This window comes from Pseudophryne corroboree, chromosome 4 (assembly GCF_028390025.1).
Source record: "Pseudophryne corroboree isolate aPseCor3 chromosome 4, aPseCor3.hap2, whole genome shotgun sequence".
Lineage (NCBI taxonomy): Eukaryota > Metazoa > Chordata > Amphibia > Anura > Myobatrachidae > Pseudophryne > Pseudophryne corroboree.
In genome coordinates this window covers 740,131,676-740,157,871 of record NC_086447.1, presented here as the reverse complement: position 1 = coordinate 740,157,871, position 26,196 = coordinate 740,131,676, and the positions used below count along the sequence as shown (strand labels likewise).

At 47.7% G+C, this 26,196-nt stretch overlaps 1 protein-coding gene across 1 annotated transcript in view; it reads left to right on the top strand.

Annotated features, from left to right (window-relative positions):
• Positions 1–26,196, top strand: part of PYGB (glycogen phosphorylase B) — a 194,698-nt gene that overhangs the window by 41,809 nt on the left and 126,693 nt on the right. The window contains exon 2 of the mRNA XM_063918124.1: positions 25,051–25,152. Coding sequence (XP_063774194.1) covers positions 25,051–25,152 — 102 coding nt within the window. The remainder of the gene's footprint in view (positions 1–25,050; positions 25,153–26,196) is intronic.

The following is a 26,196-nucleotide window of genomic DNA, read 5'->3' as shown; positions in this document are numbered from 1 at the left end:
TTGCAAATTCGACTTTTCTGCAATGATACAAGTGCTGCAATTCGACAAAAGCATATTCAATTCAAGTTTGGAAATTCGACAGCAGTGCTTTTAGACAGCAAATTCGTCATTTTCAATCCGCCACACTTTGGAGGGTGAAAACAATAAAAAAAAATTTAAACATGTTTTTTTTGTGGTTTTTTTGGGGGAATTGCATATCTATTTATATTAGAAGGGATTAAGTACTTTTTTTTTTTTTTGGAGGCACAAGTATTATTTATATATTTTTAAAAATATTTTTTTTTTGTTTTTTATTGCTGGAATGGTAAAATAAAATAAAAAAATGGCGTGGGGTCCCCCCTCCAAAGCATAACCAGCCTCGGGCTCTTCGAGCTGGTCCTGGTTCTAAAAATGCGGGGAAAAATTGGGCAGGGATCCCCCGTATTTTTAAAACCAGCACCGGGCTCTGCGCCTGGTGCTGGGGCAAAAAATACGGGGGACAAAACGAGCAGGGGTCCCCCGTATTTTTCACACCAGCATCGGGCTCCACTAGCTGGACAGATAATGCCACAGCCGGGGGTCACTTTTATACAGTGCCCTGCGGCCGTGGAATTAAATATCCAACTAGTCACCCCTGGCCGGGGTACCCTGGGGGAGTGGGGACCCCTTCAATCAAGGGGTCCCCCCCCCAGCCACCCAAGGGCCAGGGGTGAAGCCCGAGGCTGTCCCCCCCCATCCAAGGGCTGCGGATGGGAGGCTGATAGCCTGGAGTAAAATGACAGAATATTGTTTTTTTCCAGTAGTACTACAAGTCCCAGCAAGCCTCCCCCCGCAAGCTGGTACTTGGAGAACCACAAGTACCAGCATGCGGGTGAAAAACGGGCCCGCTGGTACCTGTAGTACTACTGGAAAAAAAATACCCAAATAAAAACAGGACACACACACCGTGAAAGTAAAACTTTATTTCATACGTCGACACACACATACTTACCTATGTTCACACGCCGACATCGGTCCTCTTCTCCAAGTAGAATCCACGGATACCTGAAAAGAAAAGATCAATATACTCACCTCAACCAGGGTCCAGAGATAAATTCACGTACTTGGCAAAATAAAAAACCGGACACCCGACCAGCGAACTGAAAGGGGTCCCATGTTGACACGAGACCCCTTTCCACGAATGCAGAGAGACCTCTCAGAGTGACAGCTGTCACAGAAAGGTCTCTAAAGCCAATCAGGAAGTGCTACTTCGTTGCGCTCACCTGATTGGCTGTGCGCTGTCTGAACTCAGACAGCGCATCGCACAGCTCCGTCCATTACTTTCAATGGTGGGAACTTAGCGGCTAGCGGTGAGGTCACCCGCCGGTCAGCGGCTGACCGCGGGTAACCCCACCGCTGACGGCAAAGTTCCCACCATTGAAAGTAATGGAGAGGCTTTGCGATGCGCTGTCTGACAGCTCAGACAGCGCACAGCCAATCAGGTGAGCGCCACGGAAGTAGCGCTTCCTGATTGGCTGAAGGGACTTCAGTGACAGGAGTCACGTGGTGTCCCGGCATTCGGGGAAAGGGGTCTGATATGAAAGCATGGGACCCCTTTCAGTCCGGTGGTACGGGGGTTCGTTTTTTTTTTTTAACAAGTACGTGGATGTATCTCTGGACGTGGATGTACCTCTGGACGCTGGAAGGTGAGTATAATTTTTTTCACAGGTACCCTCGGATCGTCGGAGACCGTGGCAGTCGGCGTGTCAACATAGGTAAGTATGTGTGTGTCGGCAGTGTGTAATAAAGTTTTACTTGTCACGGTGTCTGTGTACTGTTTTTATTTGGGTATTTTTTTTCCAGTAGAACTACAGGTACCAGCGGGCCCGGTTTTCTCCCGCATGCTGGTACTTGTGGTTCTCCAAGTACCAGCTTGCGGGGGAGGCTTGCTGGGACTTGTAGTACTGCTGGAAAAAACAATATTCTTGTCATTTTTCTCAAGGCTATCAGCCTCCCATCCGCAGCCATTGGATGGGGGGGACAGCCTCGGGCTTCACCCCTGGCCCTTGGGTGGCTGGGGGGGGGGACCCCTTGATTGAAGGGGTCCCCACTCCCCCAGGGTACCCCGGCCAGGGGTGACTAGTTGGATATTTAATGCCACGGCCGCAGGGCACTGTATAACAGTGACCCCCGGCTGTGGCATTATCTGTCCAGCTAGTGGAGCCCGATGCTGGTGTGAAAAATACGGGGGACCCCTACTCTTTTTGTCCCCCGTATTTTTTGCACCAGCACCAGGCGCAGAGCCCGGTGCTGGTTTTAAAAATACGGGGTATCCCTGCTCAATTTTTCCCCGGATTTTTAGAACCAGGACCAGCTCGAAGAGCCCGAGGCTGGTTATGCTTTGGAGGGGGGACCCCACGCCATTTTTCCCCGTTTTTTTTAAATCGCGGCAAAATCCGGCAAATCGTCCGTTTTTCGCCCGCGGGAATGTCGAATCCGTTTTTCATTGAATATGGTGAATTCCGGCAGCCACCTGCCGGAATTCACCTGTCGAATTGTGTCGAATTAAAAAACGGCGATAATTTGCCGCGATTCGCCGTGAATTGCATATACCCCTTAAGCTTCTAAAAAACTTCCTAAACCAATATCAATTTGGAGTAAAAACACAAAGATGCACCCTTCAAATTATTTTGTATAGTACAATGACACCAAAAGATCTACTTTCTTCTCTAAGCAGAATATTGACCTCCCAGGACGTCCTGCTAAAGAAAACAGTGAAGGAATTGAGATGAGGACATGGCTTTTCATAACACAACTTCTGGCAATTCATTATTATTTTTGCAAGCAATGAAGAAAGATCATATTTTCTCTGACGTCCTAAGTGGATGCTGGGACTCCGTAAGGACCATGGGGAATAGCGGCTCCGCAGGAGACTCGGCACAACTAAAAGAAAGCTTTTGGTCTAACTGGTGTGCACTGGCTCCTCCCTCTATGACCCTCCTCCAGACTTCAGTTAGAATCTTGTGCCCGGCTGAGCTGGATGCACACTAGGGGCTCTCCTGAGCTCCTAGAAAAGAAAGTATATTTTAGGTTTTTTATTTTCAGTGAGATCTGCTGGCAACAGACTCACTGCTACGAGGGACTAAGGGGAGAAGAAGCGAACCTACCTGCTTGCAGCTAGCTTGGGCTTCTTAGGCTACTGGACACCATTAGCTCCAGAGGGATCGAACACAGGACCCGACCTCGATCGTCCGGTCCCGGAGCCGCGCCGCCGTCCCCCTTACAGAGCCAGAAGCATGAAGATGGTCCGGAAAATCGGCGGCAGAAGACTTCGGTCTTCAACAAGGTAGCGCACAGCACTGCAGCTGTGCACCATTGCTCCTCATGCACACCTCACACTCCGGTCACTGATGGGTGCAGGGCGCAGGGGGGGAGGGCGCCCTGAGCAGCAATATTAATACCTTGGCTGGCTAAAAATCACAATATATAGTCCCAGAGGCTATATATGTGATAAATACCCCTGACAGAATCCGTAAAAAAGCGGGAGAAAAGTCCGCCGAAAAAGGGGCGGGGCTATCTCCCTCAGCACACTGGCGCCATTTTTCCCTCACAGCTCCGCTGGAAGGATCGCTCCCTGGCTCTCCCCTGCAGTTTCAAGCTACAAAAGGGTAAAAAAGAGAGGGGGGGCACTAAATTTAGGCGCAGCAATATATATATATAAGCAGCTATAAGGGAAAACACTCAGTTATAGTGTTAATCCCTGTGTTATATAGCGCTCTGGTGTGTGCTGGCATACTCTCTCTCTGTCTCCCCAAAGGGCTTTGTGGGGTCCTGTCCTCTGTCAGAGCATTTCCGGTGTGTGTGCGGTGTGTCGGTATGGCTGTGTTGACATGTTTGATGAGGAGGCTTATGTGGAGGCGGAGCAGATGCCTATAAATGTGATGTCACCCCCTGCGGGGCCGACACCTGAGTGGATGGTTATGTGGAAGGAATTACGTGACAGTGTCGACTCCTTACATAAAAGGTTTGACGACATACCAAATATGGGACAGCCGGCTTCTCAGCCTGTGCCTGCCCAGGCGTCTCAAAAGCCATCAGGGCCTCTAAAACGCCCGCTACCTCAGATGGCAGACACAGATGTCGACACGGATACTGACTCCAGTGTCGACGACGATGAGACTAATGTAACTTCCAATAGGGCCACACGTTACATGATTGAGGCTATGAAAAATGTGTTGCATATTTCTGATGTTACCCCAGGTACCACAAAAAAGGGTATTATGTTTGGAGAGAAAAAACTACCAGTAGTTTTTCCTCCATCTGAGGAGTTAAATGAAGTGTGTGAAGAAGCGTGGGCTTCCCCCGATAAGAAACTGGTAATTTCTAAAAGGTTACTAATGACGTACCCTTTCCCGCCAGAGGATAGGTCACGTTGGGAAACATCCCCTAGGGTGGATAAAGCGCTCACACGCTTGTCAAAGAAGGTGGCACTACCGTCTCCGGATACGGCCGCCCTAAAGGAGCCTGCTGATAGAAAGCAGGAGGCTATCCTGAAGTCTGTATATACACACACAGGTATTATACTGAGACCAGCTATTGCTTCAGCATGGATGTGCAGTGCTGCAGCTGCGTGGTCAGATTCCCTGTCGGAAAATATTGATACCCTAGACAGGGACACTATATTGCTAACCGTAGAGCATATTAAAGACGCAGTCTTATACATGAGAGATGCACAGAGGGATATTTGCCAGCTGGCATCTAAAATAAGTGCAATGTCCATTTCTGCCAGGAGAGGGTTGTGGACAGGCGATGCAGATTCTAAAAGGCACATGGAAGTTTTGCCTTATAAGGGTGAGGAGTTGTTCGGGGATGGTCTCTCGGACCTCGTTTCCACAGCAACAGCTGGGAAGTCTGCATTTTTACCCCATGTTCCCTCACAGCCAAAGAAAGCACCGTATTATCAGGTACAGTCCTTTCGGCCCCATAAGGGCAAGCGGGTTAAAGGCGCGTCCTTTCTGCCCAGAGGCAGAGGTAGAGGGAAAAAGCTGCAGCATACAGCCAGTTCCCAGGAGCAAAAGTCCTCCCCCGCTTCCTCCAAGTCCACCGCATGACGCTGGGGCTCCACAGGCGGAGCCAGGTACGGTGGGGGCCCGTCTCAAAAACTTCAGCAATCAGTGGGCTCGCTCATGGGTGGATCCCTGGATCCTTCAAGTAGTATCTCAGGGGTACAAGCTGGAATTCGAGACGTCTCCCCCCCGCCGTTTCCTCAAATCTGCCTTGCCAACAACTCCCTCAGGCAGGGAGGCAGTGCTAGAGGCAATTCACAAGCTGTATTCCCAGCAGGTGATAGTCAAGGTGCCCCTACTTCAACAAGGACGGGGTTACTATTCCACAATGTTTGTGGTACCGAAACCGGACGGTTCGGTGAGACCCATTTTAAATTTGAAATCCTTGAACACATATATAAAAAAATTCAAGTTCAAGATGGAATCACTCAGGGCGGTTATTGCAAGCCTGGACGAGGGGGATTCCATGGTATCTCTGGACATCAAGGATGCTTACCTGCATGTCCCCATTTACCATCCTCACCCGGAGTACCTCAGATTTGTGGTACAGGATTGTCATTACCAATTCCAGACGTTGCCATTTGGTCTATCCACGGCTCCGAGGGTCTTTACCAACGTAATGGCCGAAATGATGATACTCCTTCGAAAGAAGGGAGTTTTAATTATCCCGTACTTGGACGATCTCCTGATAAAGGCGAGGTCCAGGGAGCAGTTGTTGGTCGGGGTAGCACTATCTCTGGAGGTGCTACAACAGCACGGCTGGATTCTAAATATACCAAAGTCACAGCTGGTCCCTACGACACGTCTACTGTTCCTGGGGATGGTTCTGGACACAGAACAGAAAAAAGTGTTTCTCCCGGAGGAGAAGGCCAAGGAGCTGTCATCTCTAGTCAGAGGCCTCCTAAAACCAAAACAGGTGTCGGTGCATCACTGCACGCGGATCCTGGGAAAGATGGTAGCTTCCTACGAAGCAATTCTATTCGGCAGGTTCCATGCAAGAACCTTTCAGTGGGACCTGTTGGACAAGTGGTCCGGATCGCATCTTCAGATGCATCGGCTGATAACCCTGTCTCCAAGGACCAGGGTGTCTCTGCTGTGGTGGCTGCAAAGTGCTCATCTTCAAGAGGGCCGCAGATTCGGTATACAAGACTGGGTCCTGGTGACCGCGGATGCCAGCTTTCGAGGCTGGGGGGCAGTCACACAGGGAAGAAACTTCCAAGGACTATGGTCAAGTCAGGAGACTTCCCTACACATAAATATTCTGGAACTGAGGGCCATTTTCAATGCCCTAAGTCAGGCAAAACCCCTGCTTCAAAACCAGCCGGTACTGATCCAGTCAGACAACATCACGGCAGTCGCCCATGTAAACCGACAGGGCGTCACGAGAAGCAGGACGGCGATGGCAGAAGCCACAAGGATTCTCCGATGGGCGGAAAATCACGTGTTAGCACTGTCAGCAGTGTTTATTCCGGGAGTGGACAACTGGGAAGCAGACTTCCTCAGCAGGCACGACCTCCACCCGGGAGAGTGGGGACTTCATCCAGAAGTCTTCCAACTGATTGTAAACCGTTGGGAAAGGCCACAGGTGGACATGATGGCGTCCCGCCTAAACAAAAAGCTAGAAAGATATTGCGCCAGGTCAAGAGACCCTCAGGCGATAGCTGTGGACGCTCTAGTGACACCGTGGGTGTACCGGTCGGTTTATGTGTTCCCTCCTCTTCCTCTCATACCAAAGGTACTGAGGATAATAAGGAGAAGAGGAGTAAGAACTATACTCATTGTTCCTGATTGGCCAAGAAGAGCTTGGTACCCGGAACTTCAAGAAATGATCTCAGAGGACCCATGGCCTCTGCCGCTCAGACAGGACCTGCTGCAGCAGGGGCCCTGTCTGTTCCAAGACTTACCGCGGCTGCGTTTGACGGCATGGCGGTTGAACACCGGATCCTGAAGGAAAAGGGCATTCTGGAGGAAGTCATTCCTACGCTGATTAAAGCTAGGAAAGAAGTGACCGCAAACCATTATCACCGCATTTGGCGAAAATATGTTGCGTGGTGTGAGGCCAGGAAGGCCCCAACAGAGGAATTTCAGCTGGGCCGTTTTCTGCACTTCCTACAGTCAGGGGTGACTATGGGCCTCAAATTGGGTTCCATTAAGGTCCAGATTTCGGCTCTATCGATTTTCTTCCAGAGAGAACTGGCTTCACTACCTGAAGTTCAGACGTTTGTTAAAGGAGTGCTGCATATTCAGCCCCCTTTTGTGCCTCAAGTGGCACCTTGGGATCTCAACGTGGTGTTGGATTTCCTAAAGTCACATTGGTTTGAGCCACTTAAAACCGTGGAATTGAAATATCTCACGTGGAAAGTGGTCATGTTGTTGGCCTTGGCTTCGGCCAGGCGTGTATAAGAATTGGCGGCTTTGTCATGTAAAAGCCCTTATCTGATTTTCCATATGGATAGGGCAGAATTGAGGACTCGTCCCCAATTTCTCCCTAAGGTGGTATCAGCCTTTCATCTGAACCAACCTATCGTGGTGCCTGCGGCTACTAAATACTTGGAGGCTTCCAAGTTGTTGGACGTAGTCAGGGCCCTGAAAATGTATGTTTCCAGGACAGCTGGAGTCAGAAAGACTGACTTGCTATTTATCCTGTATGCGCCCCACAAGTTGGGTGCACCTGCTTCAAAGCAGACTATTGCTCGCTGGATCTGTAGTACGATTCAGCTTGCACATTCTGCGGCTGGACTGCCGCATCCTAAATCAGTGAAAGCCCATTCCACGAGGAAGGTGGGCTCTTCTTGGGCGGCTGCCCGAGGGGTCTCGGCTCTACAACTTTGCCAAGCAGCTACTTGGTCGGGGTCAAACACATTTGCTAAATTCTACAAGTTTGACACCCTGGCTGAGGAGGACCTAGAGTTTGCCCATTCGGTGCTGCAGAGTCATCCGCACTCTCCCGCCCGTTTGGGAGCTTTGGTATAATCCCCATGGTCCTTACGGAGTCCCAGCATCCACTTAGGACGTCAGAGAAAATAAGAATTTACTCACCGGTAAATCTTTTTCTCGTAGTCCGTAGTGGATGCTGGGCGCCCATCCCAAGTGCGGATTGTCTGCAATACTTGTGTATAGTTATTGTTTAACTAAAGGGTTATTGTTGAGCCATCTGTTGAGAGGCTCAGTTGTTGTCATACTGTTAACTGGGTATTGTATCACGAGTTAAACGGTGTGATTGGTGTGGCTGGTATGAGTCTTACCCGGGATTCAAAATCCTTCCTTATTGTGTCAGCTCTTCCGGGCACAGTATCCTAACTGAAGTCTGGAGGAGGGTCATAGAGGGAGGAGCCAGTGCACACCAGTTAGACCAAAAGCTTTCTTTTAGTTGTGCCCAGTCTCCTGCGGAGCCGCTATTCCCCATGGTCCTTACGGAGTCCCAGCATCCACTACGGACTACGAGAAATAGAATTACCTGTGAGTAAATTCTTATTTTACATGTCCCTGGTTTATTAAACTGTTCTATCCAAATGAATGAAATAGGTTTAACATTTGGCAGAGATTGTGGCTTATGACATGCAAATGACCACACACTGTTCCATCAATTTTATGTATGTGCACTTCATATGTAGTATGTGGATTTACATACCCCACCTGTGCTTTTCTTTCATCTGAAGCCCCATGTAGCAGAACACAGTGGTGCCTGCTCTGTTTAATAGCTGGTGAGTGTGGGGTTGTAAAGCCCAGTACCCACGGGCCGATTCGGGGAGAGATGTGTGCTGAGGGGTTCGCTCAGCACACATCTTTCCCACCGCTCAGCACAGCGCGATCTGTGCTGAGCGTGCGGGGGGAGACGGGGGGGGCCGCTCATTTCACCCAGCGGGTGAAGTGAGCGACCCGCTAGATTGGCCTGCACGGCAGGCCAATCTAGCAGCAGCGATAGCGATGCGCTGGGCTGCGCATCGCTATCGCTGTATGGGGTACACACGGAGCGATCCTGCTTAAATTCTAAGCAATCTAGAACCAGTGGCTTATATTTCCATACTCTTAACATGCTTTAACTAGCGTTAAAAATAGTAAATGTGATATTTTTGTAACGCCAATAGGTAACAGATCCTTTCAGCAGAATTCTCTGAACAAATTACTGCAAGGTTTGAGGATTTATAGTGGTAAGTTCCTTATTGGATTAATGGTTCTTATGTTTTTCACTGTATGAGACTGCAGAATGACAAAGTGACCTTGACTGGATGACCTTATTGAAGTAATTGGCTGAGCTTTACGCTTCACTCATCTATTTTTCATTGTATAGATCCTTTACAGACAATAAGCCAGAGCCTGTGAACATATGAGAGAAAGGTTGTCCACACGCCTTGCATTGCATCACTAGCAACCTAAAGCCTTTCTATTGTACTGCTGATCTAAACACACAAACTAAAACAAATATTCAATACTTGGCCAAAATAATGTTTGCACTCTTCCTAGTGCCTGCTGCACAGCTATATTGTGTGTATTGTGACTGTGTGTGTCTGTGAGTGTGCTCCTATATGACCAATCTTTTCACACGTTTACTGTAATATATACATGCTTCCAGAACAGTTCACTGTTCGTGTTATTACCCAAACCCCCAGTGAATGCTTTGGTAATAAGCTTCTTTTGGTATATTTAGAACATGGACTATCGGTGACAATCGCCCAAATAGGTGCTGTACACAAATAGGTTCTGTATTTTGGCCTCAGATCACTCCCCTCCTTGCAGTGGTTTTTACTCTTCCTTGAGGCTGGACCCAGCCTCAACCAAGCTTCTAATAGGTTGTATGGATATAATTGGTCCTGTCTTTACAAAAATTGTTCAATGCTCTTTGCAGACAGGCATTTTTCCTGGACCCCTAAAGGAAGCAATTGTTAGACCGCTTCTTAAAAAACCTAATTTAGATCCCGACTGCATGACCAACTACAGACCGGTATCAAACCTTCCTTTCCTAGGAAAGGTTATTGAGAAAGTCGTTGCAAATCTACTGGAAACCCGCCTGACAACCCATGATATTTATGATCCATTTCAATCAGGATTCAGGAGAAGACATAGCACTGAAACAGCCCTGGTGTGTGTGTTAAATGATCTTCTGATGGCAAAAGACAGAGGTGACTGTTCAATATTAATCCTTCTGGATCTCTCGGCAGCATTTGATACCGTGGACCATGGGCTTCTGATTGAGCGACTGATACATTTCTGTGGTCTGGATGGCACAGTCCTAAGCTGGTTCAAATCATTTCTCACAGGCAGGTCACAGAGAGTATCATCTGGATTATACTCATCACCACCAGTGCCATTGCCATGTGGTGTCCCACAAGGTTCTATACTATCCCCCATGCTTTTTGCAGTATACATGCTCCCATTGGGCGAAATAATCAGGCGCCATGGCCTGGTCTACCACTGCTATGCAGATGATACACAACTGTACTTGTCCTTTGCTCCAGGCACTGATAACCCAATAGCAACCCTAAATGGCTGTCTAGCTGAACTACAGGAGTGGATGAGCGCCAGTTGGCTGCGACTGAACCCAGATAAAACAGAGGTCCTTATGATAGGACCGCAACATCAAAGGACAAGACTGCAGCATAGCCAACCAACTGGACTTACACTCGGGGATTCAGAATTACAGACCAGTGATCGTGTGCGGAATCTTGGCGTTGTCCTGGATGGTGGCTTGACACTTAAACATCAGATATCAGCCACAATCAAATCCTCATTCTTTCACCTGAGGAACATAGCCAGAATCAAGCACTTAATTCCCTCAGATGATATGCCAAAAGTCATACATGCATTTGTATCATCTCGTTTAGACTACTGTAATGCCCTCTACCTTGGTCTTCCAGCAAAAGAATTGCAGCGCTTACAGCTGGTGCAAAACACAGCTGCCAGGCTATTAACCAACCAGCCCAGTTCTAGCCACATAACACCCATCCTCTACTCCCTTCACTGGCTGCCTGTACGATGGCGAATCATCTTCAAGATTGGCTTACTGAGTTTCAAAGCATTACATGACCAAGGCCCAAGGTACCTGAAACAGCTTCTGACCCCATACTGCCCCACTCGATTACTGCGATCTGTAGATGAAGGACTTTTAGCAGTACCTAGAATCTACCGTAATTCATCTGGGGGTCGAGCTTTTAGTCATGCGGCTCCGACTCTATGGAACTCACTTCCCCGCACAGTGCGAGAGGCCCCAACTATAGAATCCTTCAAAAGTAGACTCAAGACTTTTCTGTTTACTCAGCATTTCCATAATGTCCCTTTTAGTATCTTCATGCTTCTGTATTTTATGAAAATGTACTTCATTATTTTCTGTACTATATTATGCTATGTATCTGTTAAGCGCCTTGAGTCCTATTGGAGAAAGAGCGCTATATAAATAAAATTATTATTATTATTATAAGAATCTGATGGTCTTCTCCACCTCACCTCATCCCCCCTTCTCCCACCTTTGATCATTGACCTTTAACACCCTCCCTCCCCAGTTGATAACTATCACCATTGTTCATTGTGATTGTATATTGAATGTGAAGTTTATGTGCTATGAATTGTAAAATGTTATGTGCTATGTGTGTTCTATGGCCTGTATTGACATTTAATAAAAAAAATATAAAAAAAATAACATGAAAATAGGGGTTTAGAGTGCCTTTAAAATCAACTTAGTGAAATAAAATTTGAGAGCTTTAAAAAAAAAAAAAAATCCACCCTCTTGCTGGTCCCCCTCTTCCAGCCCCTATGACTCTTTCTATTGTCTAAGACATTGATGGAGCTTTGAGATTCAATTCTGTTCTAAAATGTGCTTTCTCCGGCTGCAATCCAATGCTTAGTACATTTTGCCCATGGTCTCTATAACAGTGATGCAGGAATAGACTTTTTCATTTTGTTATCAGGGTCCTGCTGTGATGGATGGAGCTAGAGATTCCTACAGTATGTTGCGACTTTCCCTATGTGTCTAATTATAATCTGAAAAAAACAACAACATTTCATTACCCTGGAGTTCTAGTACCCCAATTTGGGAACCAATGTTCTAATTTAGGGATGGGGAACCTTCGGCCCTCCAGCTGTTGCTGAACTTGCAATTTGTTCATGCTAAAACTGTTGCAGGGCATTCTGGGATGTGTAGTTCAACAACAGCTGGAGGGCCAAAGGTTCCCCATGCCTTTTCTAAAGGAACACTATAAATATATATATATATATATATATATATATATACAGTGTATATATATATATATATATATATATATATTGTTTTGTTTTTATTTTTACTTTTCCGTAACTGTTAAGTTTAATTATACAGTGTAAAGGCCCGTACACACTGAGCAATATATCAGTCATTCTATTGGGTCCGTCGGCCAGTGTGTACGGGCAATATGTCTGTGAACTCCGTTGTTCACAAACATACCGCATCGGCCCCGCAGCACAGCCGACGGCCCATATATCTACCGATATATTGGCGCATCGCTGTGTGTGTACGGGTGGTCGGCCGACCGCCCGTACACACACTGCCGCAGTTGGCGGTTATTGACAGCTGAACTGGGCGGGCGTGTGTACACGCCTGCCCAGTTCATGACGTCAGTCCCCGACGGATTGGGCAGTGTGTATGCACAGCACACTGCCCGATCCGTCCATAGATATATCTGATCGGCAGATATATCTGTCAGTGTGTACCCACCATAAGTCATACTCCACAGGCAACCTGACATGTTGGTATCTTTGGAGGCTGCTTTCACCCAAAAACTATAACTTTAGTTTTGGGGGAATAAAATGAAGTACTTAATGTCGCATGCGCAGATGCAGCGATTTGATGATTGTCAAATGCAGGTAAGAGTGCTGCCAATGATACAATCTGCGCTACCTGAATCAAGCAGCCAGCAGTCATATTACTTCTAAGTTCACGTGACTGGTGGGGGATGTGTGTAGCATCTCGACAATCTGCTGTTAATATCAAAGATGTCTACTTTCAAGCTAGTTGTCTGGGTCTTTCAGAGAACCCAGGTTGCTGAGCTGACAGTTGTTTTTAGACATTTCAGTGGTGAAAAGTTTTTACATAAATATTAGCTGAAAATAGAAACAAGCTAAAGAATTCTACAATGAAGCGTGATGCATACAGGGTTTCTGTGGTCTCTGGTGCGATGTTGAACTGTTGCTTTCACATGGGAAGCAAATATTATGAAAATGCTTGTGCATTAGTTTGAATTGCTAACATATTTAATGCAGCAATAGCAATTTTTTTTTTTTAATATTAAATTTTTATTGAGTTTTCATACAAATTATAATTACAATTACATTTAAATTGGTCAATGACAAATAAAACACAAAGGGGGGGAGAAGACATGTACACAACAGAACTAATAAAGACAGGGGGGAGGAAGGGTGGATATCAGGGACATCTTAATACAACAATGAAATCAGAATATGATGAAGGGGAAGAGGTCTGAAGCCCGTAGCAAGTTAGGGGCCATCTTGGATCGGGGAATTAAGCACAGAAAGGTCAGGTAGGTCAGTTAAGGCCCCGGATATATCCATTTGGCCCGATCTCTCCCTGTATAGGGACCACTTACACCATTTCTTTCTCATAGTGGCTGTCCCTGGGGAATAATCGCCCCCTGCGGTTTCAAACACATAGTGTTGATGTACTTTTTGTTCTATCATCGATAAATTGGGGACGACCGCCGATTTCCATTTGGAGGCAATGGCGGCCTTAGAGGCTATAAGAATGTGGCCTAAAAGATATCTGTCACAATTGGACAATTCGCCACGGTAATAGTGAAATAGTGCCAATAGGGGGTCAGGTATGAGGACTACTCCCAGAACCTGGGAAATGAAAAGGAACACCTCCCTCCATAGCGACCGGATTGCCGGGCATAACCAAAAAATATGAAGGATATCTCCCACCATCCCACAGTTCCTCCAGCAACTAGCGGAGACCTCAGGCCAAATCTTATGCAGACGTTCCGGTGTAAAATATACCCTATGGTGTAAAATATACCCTATGGACCAATTTCTAATACATTTCACAGTGATTTACACATTTAGAAATTTTAAAGCAAGATTGAAAGACAGCTCTCCATACATCTGCGGTGAAGACCGCAGGGAGGTCTTTTTCCCATTTAGTCTGTGAGGGGAATACCCCATGCCGGGACTCAGTCACAAGATATTGGTAACATCTGGAGATGCCTCCCCTATTACCGCTAGGCAACAGAAGAGACATCAGCAATTTAGGGACGTCAACAGGGGGGACTCGGTTGGGAGAACAACTTTGGAGCCAATGCCTCATCTGCAGATATTTATGAAAGTCTTGTTTAGGTACCTGAAATTGTTTTTGGAGTAGGGAAAAAGGGACTAAAACACCGTCTCGAAGGACATCCTGCAGGGAGGAGAGGCCCATGTCCCGCCAATGGTGTAAGTGTAAGTCTGGGATCAAGGTGGCTATGGCGTGGAGAGACAGTTGGGGGGAGGGTAGAGCCCCGGCAGGGAGGGATTTAAGAACGGTTCTCCATGCTAACAACGTTGCTTGGACCGCTGAATATTCAGCAACTCTGGGAGGGATAGAAATGGTAAGCAACCAAAACAAGTCCGACAGTATAAAGGGGGATATAGCACTCCGTTCCAAGGATACCCATGGTTTAGGGGTGTCTTGGGTGAACCAATCTCTGGCCTGGGCGAGTAAACAAGCATTATGATATCTCTCTAAATCCGGGTATGCCACTCCCCCATCACACCTCGGAGCAATTAAGGTGGATTTCGCTATTCTCGGTTTTGAGCCCCCCCACACATAATTGGATAGCAATCTGTTAAATCTATTACAGATATCTTTAGGGAAGGTCCTGGGGATGGTACGGAAAAGATACATCAGTTTAGGTAAGAGAACCATCTTCGCAGCTGCCACTCGTCCAACCAAGGAGACCTCCTGCATCATCCAGTCTTTAATAAATAGCTCAAATGTTCGAAAGAGGTGGTCGTAATTACATCCCATTAAGTCCCGCCCTCTGGATATATGCACACCTAAATATTTAAGCGACCTGAGTTGCCATGCGTACTTGTAATCTTTCTTTAGACGCCTAAGAGCGCTATCAGAAACATTCAAAGGGAGGGCCTCAGTCTTAGTAGTATTCAGCTTGTAGTAAGATACCGCTGCATATGAGTCTAAGAGAGAGTGTAAATGTGGTAGAGACGATTCAGACTCACTAAGGCATACTAAAATATCGTCAGCGAAAAGACAAATTTTATGGTGCATCCCTCCCACCACTGGACCAACAATGGAGTCCAGCGCCCTAATTCGCTCCGCCAGGGGTTCAATAGCCAGCACAAAGATGGGGTGTGATAGGGGGCAACCCTGACGAGTCCCATTAGTGATATTGAATGTAGATGAATTGCAACCATTGGTGAAAACCGAAGCCGAGGGCGAGGAGTACAGAGCCAAAATGGAGTCGAGTATCCTACCCGCAAATCCAAAGCAGCCCAGGGTGGCCCGTAAATGGTCCCAGTGGAGCCTATCAAATGCTTTTTCTGCATCGAGAGAAAGGAGCAAGAGAGGTTCGCCTCGGGTCTGGCAGCGTTCAATCAAATTGATAACCCTACGTGTGTTATCTGACGCTTGCCGTCCCAAAACAAAACCCACCTGGTCAGGGTTTATCAAACTAGACAAGAGTGGGGATATCCTATTTGCAACCATCTTAGCGAACAACTTAAGGTCAGTGTTCAGCAATGCTATTGGACGATAGTTCTGGACCACTGCAGGGGATTTACCCGGCTTAGGGATGGTAACTTTCCGGGCCTCTAACATCTCTTTCGGGAAACATGTGGAGTCCGAGGCTTCATTGAAAACTGACATTAAAAGTGGGGCAAGAGTTGGTTTAAAGGTTTTGTAAAAGTTAGAGGGATACCCATCTGGGCCAGGGGCCTTATTTACTGGGCAGGAATCAATAACCACCTCGACTTCCTTGAGTTCCCAGGGCGAACTAAGGGATTCGCGGGTCTGAGAGTCAATAGTGGGGAGCGACAACCCCTCTAAAAACCCAGCGATATCTACCAAAGAGGGCTGAGGGGTATCAGGATCATCTCTGAGGTTGTACAGCTGCGAGTAATATTCAGCAAACGCATTAGCTATCTCCACCGGATCGGTCACTTTAACTCCCGAAGATGTATGGACAGCCTGTATACGTTCCTTAGCTCTACGTCCTCTTAGTTTACGCGCCAGCAAACGTCCCGCTCTGTTACCAAGTCTATAGTATTGTTGATTGAGTCGCTGCAAGTTACGATGAACTTCAGATAAAGCAAATGTATTCACCTTGTCTCGGGCAGCAAGGAGTCGCTTAAAGAGGGCTTTATTATCAGGGCTACTTTTATGTGCAGATTCCAGTCGGGCAGCCTCTCTTTCGGCCGAGGCGTGTCTGCTTCTATACTCACGTTTGAGTCTAGCCGCTATTTGGATTGCAGAGCCTCTAACCACGGCTTTCAGAGAACACCAATGGGTGAAAATGGTTGTATCCGTGGGACAATTAGTAGCTAGATATGAGGCTAAAGATTGCTGGATGGCCTGGCGAGCCTCAGGGCAGGCTAAAAGATACGGGCCTAGTCTCCAGGGGCCATGGGGGACCACCCTCTTATCGGCATCCCAAACTACAACAAGTGGCGAGTGATCTGACCAAGACATAGGTAATATGTCCACCTTACTGATAGCTGCTAACGTCCACTTATCCACTAATGCTAAGTCTATTCTAGAGTACGAGCTATGCACGTGGGAAAAGAAAGTGTAATCCCGTTCTGCAGGGTGTTTGGCTCTCCATACATCATACAATGCATACTCAGCTAACAATTGACCAAATTTGCCTGAGGGATCCTGGGTCGGACTGCTGCGAAGAGCTCTGGTTGGACGAGAGCGATCCCTATTGGGGTCCAGCACCATGTTGAAGTCTCCAAGGATCAACAGGGCTCCTCTAGTATGCTCCTGAAGAATTCTACAAAAGGTTCTAAGAAATGCTATTTGTTTGGTATTAGGCGCGTAACAAGAGACCAGAGTGGTCTCTACATTATCTAGCCGACCCACTAAGATTAAAAATCTCCCGTCAGGATCTTCATATTTAGAGGACAGAACAAACGGGCAGTGTTGTGCTATAAGGAGAGCCACGCCAGCTTTCTTGGCGGGTCCATTTGCAGTATAGCAAAGGGGGTAACGTGAATTAGTGAAGAGGGGGGGGGTTTGACTCTGAAAATGGGTCTCCTGTACTGCTACCACATGTGCCTTAAGCTTATAAAAATAATTCAAGGCTACTCTTCATTTTTGGGGAGAGTTAAGCCCTTTGGCATTAATGGAGACTATCTTCACCATAGTCAACTACAAGTAGAACCGATAACTCCGATGACCAATATCGGTGTTGAAACCGATATACCTGATGGGAGGGGGGAAACACATAGGAGAACATGAGGGGAAACATAAAACAAAAAAAACAAAACAAAACTAAATTGATCTCCCATGAGATCACAGCCAGTCGCCATACTGTGGCGACTGTGTAGGCTAAAGGAGGGGTTAGTGGCATAACTCCCACCCACCGCCATTCTATTTTACTATAAACCAAAGAATATAGGAACGTCTTGTTAACATAGGAGCAGATGAATGCACATATGTGCACACGGACCCTTAAGAACAAATAAGGCGGAACAAAAACGTTCCAACATGGGAACAGAACATATAAATCTAACATTAGAACATTAGAACCAGTCCAGCGACTCGTACTGCGTGTCAAACTCTTAAACTATCTCAACAGGCCGACATTAATATAAACATTTATGTCCGGGGAGGCGCCAAGCACAGCATCCCAAAGAGGGGGCAACTAATAAAGCAGCGTGAGTAATCAGTTAAATTTTTCCAAAACATGGACACATCTCCCGCTATACTCAGCGCCTCCCCCGACACACCACGGCCCCTCGTAGGGGTGAAGGCAACATTGACCTAACATACCCCTTTATCTGGAGAGTCACTGGAGTCATAACAGTAGGAACATAACCGCTATATAAGGTGTCCGACCCAAAGCAGGCATCCTCACTTCACCGACGACCAGTCCTGCTGAAGTCGCCGGGGGGAGGAGTCCGCAGTGGGTTCTGCAATATTCCACGACTTAAGCAACTTTTCTCCTTCTTCTGCAGTAGAGATAGAGACAGTGGAGCCATCTCGATGAATCAGCAGCTTGGTGGGGAAACCCCAGCGGTATGTTATATCAGCCTTTCTGAGGGCCGCTGTGATCTGATGAAATGATCGCCGTTTGTAGAGGGTGGCTGCAGACAGGTCGCCAAACAGTTGAAGGGCTGAAGATGTATCCGACGTCGGTCTAGATGCTTTCAGTAAGGCCTCTTTAACATGAAAGTAGTGCATCTTCATTAGGACGTCTCTAGGTGCATCGCCTGGGGCCGCTCTGGCCTTCGGTAACCTGTGTATACGGTCAATAAGGAAGTCTGCAGATGGAGACTTAGGCAATAAAGCTTTAAAGAGGGCCACCGCGTAATCGTGTAGACTGCTGTGTGACACCGACTCGGTGACTCCGCGTAATTTAAGGTTGCTGCGACGCGATCTGTCCTCCAGATCTGTGACTTTGTCCCGTAAAAGCTTCACCTCCGCTTCTAATGCATCATGAGAGTCCAGTAGGCCGTTGTGGGACCCCACGACTTCTTCCATTTTGGTTTCCAAATGATCTGTGCGGCCACCCAGGTCATCTATTGATTGTTGGCATGCCGTTAACGTGGTACGGAACTCAGCCGCCACCTCCTCCTTAAAGCGGGACAAAAGTAGTTTCATAGTGCCCACAGTGAGGGCCTCACCGTCTCCAACCCTATCCAGGGTCGTAGCAGACGGAGGCTTCTCCAGCGAAGGAGGGGTCTGTGGGGCCGCTCCTTTTGTAGAGGGCCCGGCGACATTAGAGCCAGACATTTTCGGAGAGGATTTGAAAAATGAAAGCTGCTGTGCAGGCTTTGACGGTTTGCTGCGCCTAGTAGGCATGATAAGGCCCAGAAGAAGATAGCTCAACGGTTCCAAACACGGAAGATGGAAAGATCTGAAGGCTCCACTTTCTCAAAGACTATCAAGACATCACGTAGATAATGGCAGGGGTAGGAGAAATCTCTTGGTTTACATTGGCATGAGCAGGGTTGACAGGGCTATGAGGCTAGCCATCCTCTCGTAGATGAAGAATTCCCGGCAGCTCCAGGTGCAGACACAGGGGTGAATCCCGCCCACCAGGAAGGATTCTAGCCAGAGGGGGGATGAGACGGTAGGGCTGGGGACCGATTCCCTCCCGTTCGCCCTCTTGGTCGTGGTATGCCGGGGCCCCACCACCGCCAGCCCCGTATCAAACTTCAAATTGGAGGCCGCAGGAGGCTGTGTCGACCTCCAGCACCACCCGGCAAGCCACCCACAGCCGTGGGAGGCCACTCAGAGGGGCAGGGGCGCCACAGGACCCCCAAGCGTCTAAAGGGGAACCAGAAGGGGGGGGAGGTCTTCGCCGCCTATAGGGGGCAGCTTTCTCTTCAAAATATGGGAAAGCGGCGCTGACGGGTCCCAGATTCACGGGGGGGCACCCGCAGTAGGAGCCTCTAAGCTGGGTTCCAGACAGGCGGGGGGGGGGGGGCCGCGGCCGACCCAGCGGTCAGACCCCCGCCGCACGAGACGGCCGCCCGGCAAGAGTCCACGGGGAGAGGAGTGCTGTTGGCTCGTCCGAGCCGTGACCGCAAGACTCACTCACCCGGGAGGCCGCCAGACGTCTCTTCCGCACTGCGGCTGTGCTTCCTCTCCGTGTGCGGCACCCAAGATGGCCACCGCTCGTGTCACGGAGCGCGCGGCTTGTCCCCGGACCGGGAGCACCCCCGTCACCCAGCAAGGGGCACTGGGCAGGCTGCAGTGGGGCCCCAGCAGGAGCAGGGTCCAGGCGGGCCTCTCAGACGTCCCGGGAGGGCAACCGCACGGCCGGTGGGTATGTGCTTAAATTGAGGCCCCGGCTTCTGAGCAAGGAGTAGGCCGCAATCCGCGGGAGCCAGAAAACCGGCTCCCCGACTCTGCAGCACTACTTCCTCGCTTTCTTACTAGTCCAGTGCAGTAGCCAGAGGATCCAGGGCACAGAATATAGTATGGGAATGCTAGTTTTATGTATGTAAACTCTCAGATCCCTGAGAGCTCATATAAAGTGCTGCCTTCTCCTTCAGCCTCCAGGCCACGCCCCCAAAAGCATTTCTTTTATTAAATAGCACTGAGAAGATAGAGCTCAGAGGGACATTCCAAAGCTTCTCTGCTCACAGCATCATGTCATGTGATTGTTGCTGCCATTGCAGTTGCATGACAGTGGAAACTGCACAATACTAAATTATTACATTACAGCATGAAGAAACAAAATGAAGAAAACCATTATTATCAAGATTCTTCTTATAGCCTGATAATGTTAAAAAATACTTTTTTTTATTGGATTGCTGTTTAAAATACTAGGTCAGGCCTGGCCAACCTGTGTGAAACTACAAGTCCCAGCATGCCCTTCTACACTTTTGCTATTAGAAAATATTAAAGCTGTGGCAGAGCATGCTGGGATGTTTAGTTTCACAACAGCTGGAGAGCCACAGATTGGCCAGGCCTGTACTAGGTGATAGCTAATCTCCTACTACACAAAGTACCGTATATACTCGAGTATAAGTCGACCCGAATATAAGCCGAGGCACCTAATTCTACCACAAAAACCTGGGAAAACTTATTGACTCGAGTATAAGCCTAGGGTGGGAAATGCAGCTCTAGCCGTACACAGCCCTCAGTGCCAGATATGCCCTCATAGTGCCAGATATGCCCCCACAGTGCTGCCAGATATGCCCCCACAGTGCTGCCAGTTATGCCCCCACAGTGCTGCCAGATATGCCCCCACAGTGCTGCCAGATATGCCCCCACAGTGCTGCCAGTTATGCCCCCACAGTGCTGCCAGATATGCCCCCACAGTGCTGCCAGATATGCCCCCACAGTGCTGCCAGATATGCCCCCACAGTGCTGCCAGATATGCCCCCACAGTGCTGCCAGATATGCCCCCACAGTGCTGCCAGATATGCCCCCACAGTGCTGCCAGATATGCCCCCACAGTGCTGCCAGATATGCCCCCACAGTGCTGCCAGATATGCCCCCACAGTGCTGCCAGTTATGCCCCCACAGTGCTGCCAGATATGCCCCCACAGTGCTGCCAGTTATGCCCCCACAGTGCTGCCAGTTATGCCCCCACAGTGCTGCCAGTTATGCCCCCACAGTGCTGCCAGATATGCCCCCACAGTGCTGCCAGATATGCCCCCACAGTGCTGCCAGATATGCCCCCACAGTGCTGCCAGATATGCCCCCACAGTGCTGCCAGATATGCCCCCACAGTGCTGCCAGATATGCCCCCACAGTGCTGCCAGATATGCCCCCACAGTGCTGCCAGTTATGCCCCCACAGTGCTGCCAGATATGCCCCCACAGTGCTGCCAGATATGCCCCCACAGTGCTGCCAGATATGCCCCCACAGTGCTGCCAGATATGCCACCACAGTGCTGCCAGATATGCCCCCACAGTGCTGCCAGTTATGCCCCCACAGTGCTGCCAGATATGCCCCCACAGTGCTGCCAGATATGCCCCCACAGTGCTGCCAGTTATGCCCCCACAGTGCTGCCAGATATGCCCCCACAGTGCTGCCAGATATGCCCCCACAGTGCTGCCAGATACGTTCCCTCCCCAAGTGCCAGGTATGCCCCACAGTGCTGTTACTTACCCCTCCGTCGATCCCGCGCTGTCTTCTGGAGGGACACGAAGCACACAGCGTGCGCGGCTCTCCTGTGTCCCTCCTGCATCTTCGGCGGCCGCGGCGGGTCTATTATAGGAAGTGCCGGTTCGTGATCAGAGGTCACGAACGGGTATTTCCTGTAATAGAACCGCCGCTGCTGCCGCCGGAGATGCAGGAGGGACACAGGAGCGCCGCGCGCTGTGCGCTCCATGTCCCTCCTTCACACTGCTCTGCCTCTGCCTGCACTGACTCGAGTATAAGCCGAGGTGGCTTTTTCAGCACAAAAAAAAGTGCTGAAAAAGTCGGCTTATACTCGAGTATATACGGTAATTCTGCATTTCATTTTAAGGTGTATTTGACTATGTCTGAGGACCTTATTGTATTAAATCTTCACCTTCTGCTCGTCCATGTGTATCCTGTTTATTAGCCAGATCAACAGAATGTTCACAGCCTAGCTAATCAGGTCATTGGATGGTTATGGCAGCAGCAGATGATTGTGCTGATCTTGTGTATGGAAGTGACCTGTCCACTTGTATGACGACAGGGCTGCATGTGACAGAGGAGGCGATATGAAGCTATCACTGTGGTGGTGACAAGAAGAAAGCTAAAGGCGGAGACTGCTAGTGGACCAATCAGTGAAGTCAGGTTCCTTTCAACCTGATGCAGGAATATCTTGTGGCCAAATAGGTTTATGTGAAAAGTTTATAAAGCTGTACCAAAACCTGTACTAAAAAACAGAACCTGCTGTGGGCAGTCTTACCTTTATCTTGTACGCCAGTTGCCATAAATATTCTCCAATATGACTTATTTATGTGATAACAAATACCTTATTTACTTAGCTGAAATGTGATTTAACACATAGCAGCAAATCAAGCATTTGCATTCGTTAGTTAATGCTGGTAACACACATATTGGGCTGATTCTGAGTCGGATGGATCTCTGCACGGATTGCAAATAGCGGGTTTAGCGCACAGCACAGATGCAGATTTATGCATTATTGCATATCTCTGTCCTATTCTGGGTTGGATGGATCTTTTTTTGGATCTGTTATTTTTGGAAATGGGTGTTTCAGGATGGGAACTGGCCGGCGAGAATGCGATTGTACAGAGCTGTTCTGTGTTGTGGAAATGTTATGGGAATGTCGTGGTGTATACTCTGAGTCGTGCGTATGGAGAAGGGAAGCCGGTTGCAGATAGGTGTCTTGCACCAAGCATGGGGCTGGTGCAATTGCAGATACGGAAAAAGTGAGTGGAGAGGCTTCCCGCCTGAAACCTCACGGATCCTCACATTGTCCCTACGGAAACTCGCATTTGCCGCTTAACATCTGATGTCACGAGCCTGCTTAAATTGTTTTATCTAATTAGGCAACCATTGCACTGTGTTCATGCGTAAAGATATTGGTCTGAAAACTGAATATCTGCACTTGCACAGTTCAGTAACTGAGTCAACCAATCAGTAGTGACGGTAGCTCTGATCAGTCCAGTGCTATGTAATTACAGTGTAGCTGAACCAGTGTGCTGACGGCCAGGAGCAACTCCACTTTTTTGTGGAAAACTTGGCCCATCCGGTAAAAATGAAGATACACAATTACAGTACAAATAACCCCCTCCCCAAACTGCTTCAGGACACTACAGTTCTTATAGCTTGTGCCAAGGTTTCCACAAACACTTAACGTGCGGCAGGAGGTGGAGATTGCCTGGATGCTGCACACCGATGCTGTATTCCATGTGATTGGCACTGTTCTGTTTAATAGGAGATTATTGCTGGTTATTGCACTGCACGGCACTTATATCAGCACCCATACAAAAGTATCCATTCCTCTGTTAATGTCATATAGTAGATAAACATAATGTGCCTCATAAAGATAATTATCTATAATTTCCTCCCGTTACCAGGACCAACGGCTTTGCCAAACAGTCTAAAGATAATTAGATCTGCAATCTGCACTGGCAGTGTTCTCTCATGTAAACACCCTCAGCAACATGTCTGTGTATTGCTGTCTTATTAATTACATAGTTCACCATGTTGCTGATAATGATTAAAATGTTAACAATTTAGTGTTCACCATCATTAAAAACCTTATTTGCTATTTATTTCATGTATAATTTCACATGTTTGTCTCTGGTACTGTTTTTGGAGTACTAGCTGTTGGGGGGCACTGCATTCTTACAGTTAGTCATTTGTCAGATGCTGACAAAATATTTTGGGTACTTATTTTAACCCGAAATTCTAGTGTTTGTGGGTTTTTCTCTAATTCCGAACTATGGTACCAGGACACTATACCGACAGACAAATAATCTGTAGGAGATATTGACAGAGAGGAGTAAGGGGATGTTTATTGAGAGTCATTATGGTCCAGTTTTTATTTTAGTTCCCCCTCATATGTGCCCTGTACGTTTCAGCTCTCCCATCTCTGAGCAAAGCGAAGATAGTTTTAGGCGTACTTGCTGACTTCTTTAGGCACAGGTGAGAGTAACGGCATTCCTCCCAACAGGACCCTCTCCAGGAGGGACAGAATGCTATACTCCTGGACTTCCCTCTTACTCTATGATTGCCATCACCTGTGCTGAAACACCTTTTTTATCCACTAACCTCTTCCAAACAGGTGTCATTAATCATAAATTAAGAGAAAAGTCCAGAAGTAGAGCATACTGTCACTCCTGGAGAGGGTCATGTTGGGAGGTATGAGTAAGGGGGAGCATGGTGTGATGAATCATGTGATCGCGTCACTTCCCCCATTGTCCAATGCCTGGACTTGATATCAGTCAAGCTGGGCCGTGGTGATGTGATTTACCGCAAAGTGCTTCATCATGCCCTCGGACTTCCTGCTTTACTGGGTAAGCAGCCAGATCTAGGAGGCTGCTGATCTGCTCTCTCTAGAGTCTGGGAGAGCTCCTGCAAATTTGTGAGTCCACTGGATATTTGGGATGAGTAGGCATCTATTATTGCATGTGAGAGAGATGGTTTGTTTCTAAGAAAATAATGACCATGGGGAAGGCTAACATAGGGGGAAGAAAGGCAATGGCCCTATTGTAATTTTTTATGTTTTTCAAGATTAATTGTGCTCACCTAGGATAAAAAAATAACACAGAACAACTTTCTCCCTGGAGATACATCCTATGTGAACTGTATATTGGTTGAAAAAGCGGTAGACTGCTGTCATATAGATAATTCAAGTATCATTATTATATAAGTACATAAAAAGTGCTACTTTACAACTTATTATTTTGTGTATCCCTGCAGCGTATCTATTACCTCTCTCTGGAATTCTACATGGGCCGGACACTGCAGAATACAATGCTGAACCTAGGCCTCCAGCACGCCTGTGACGAAGCTGTATATCAGGTATTCATTGCATAAGTGCAATTAGCAAGAATTAGTAAACTAAGATCATAAGAGGAGATCTGGTATGTAAAAAACTGCAAGGGTTCGTTTACACTGTGACCAGCTGAGTAAGCAGAGGCTATTACATTCCTCAGACAGCAGTTCCTAGAAATAGGTGAAATGTCTACTCTCCAGCATGGGAAACATGGGAAGCATTGCATGGAGAATGTATTTTGGTTTGTTTATATGTAGCTATGGCTGAATCTGCATACAAAGTGGTCAGAGGACAAATGTCCTTTTGTGAGTATTAGTAAGTCTAGCTGCATCCATCAAGAGGTACTGCATTACCGGTACATTTACAGTACATGTAGAGTATACCATCAATAGTGTGATTCGGGATTCCACTATGGTCCTTTGCCATAATATGTATATTCTCTCTCCTTCTCTCTCACTTCTTATCTTACCCTCATTCTTGTCCCCTCTATCTTATTCTATCTCTTCCCCCATTCTCCCATCTCTCCCTCTATTTCTCTCTCTCTCTCTCTGTTCCCCCAACTCTCTCCCTCTCTCCTATCCTCCCCCTCCCTCTTTCAGTCTCTCTCCCTTTCTTCTCTAAATTTTGTCTCTCCCCTCTCACCCTCTGTTTCCTCATTCTTTCTCCTCTCTCTCTCTCTCTCTCTCTCCCCCTCATCCTCTCTCCCCACCTCTCTTCCATTCATTCTCTATCTCCCTCGCCTCTTCTAGAGTATATCTCTCCTTCTACCCCATTGTTTTTCTCCCCCCATTCTCTCTCCCTATTTTCTCATTCTCTCTTTCTCTCCCTCTTCCTCTCATTCTCTGTACTGTCTCTTCTGTCCTTCCCTCATTCCCTCTCTACACCTCTCTTCCACTCACTCATTCTCTCTCTCTTTCACAATATACCTCTCTATTCTCCACCATTCTCTCTCTTTCTCTTTCCCACTTCTCTCTCTTTCTTACATTCTCTCTCTTACCGTTTCCTCATTCTATCTTTTTTCTCACTCTTTTTTTCCCCTGCCTCCCTTTCTCTCTCTCTCTCTCTCTCTC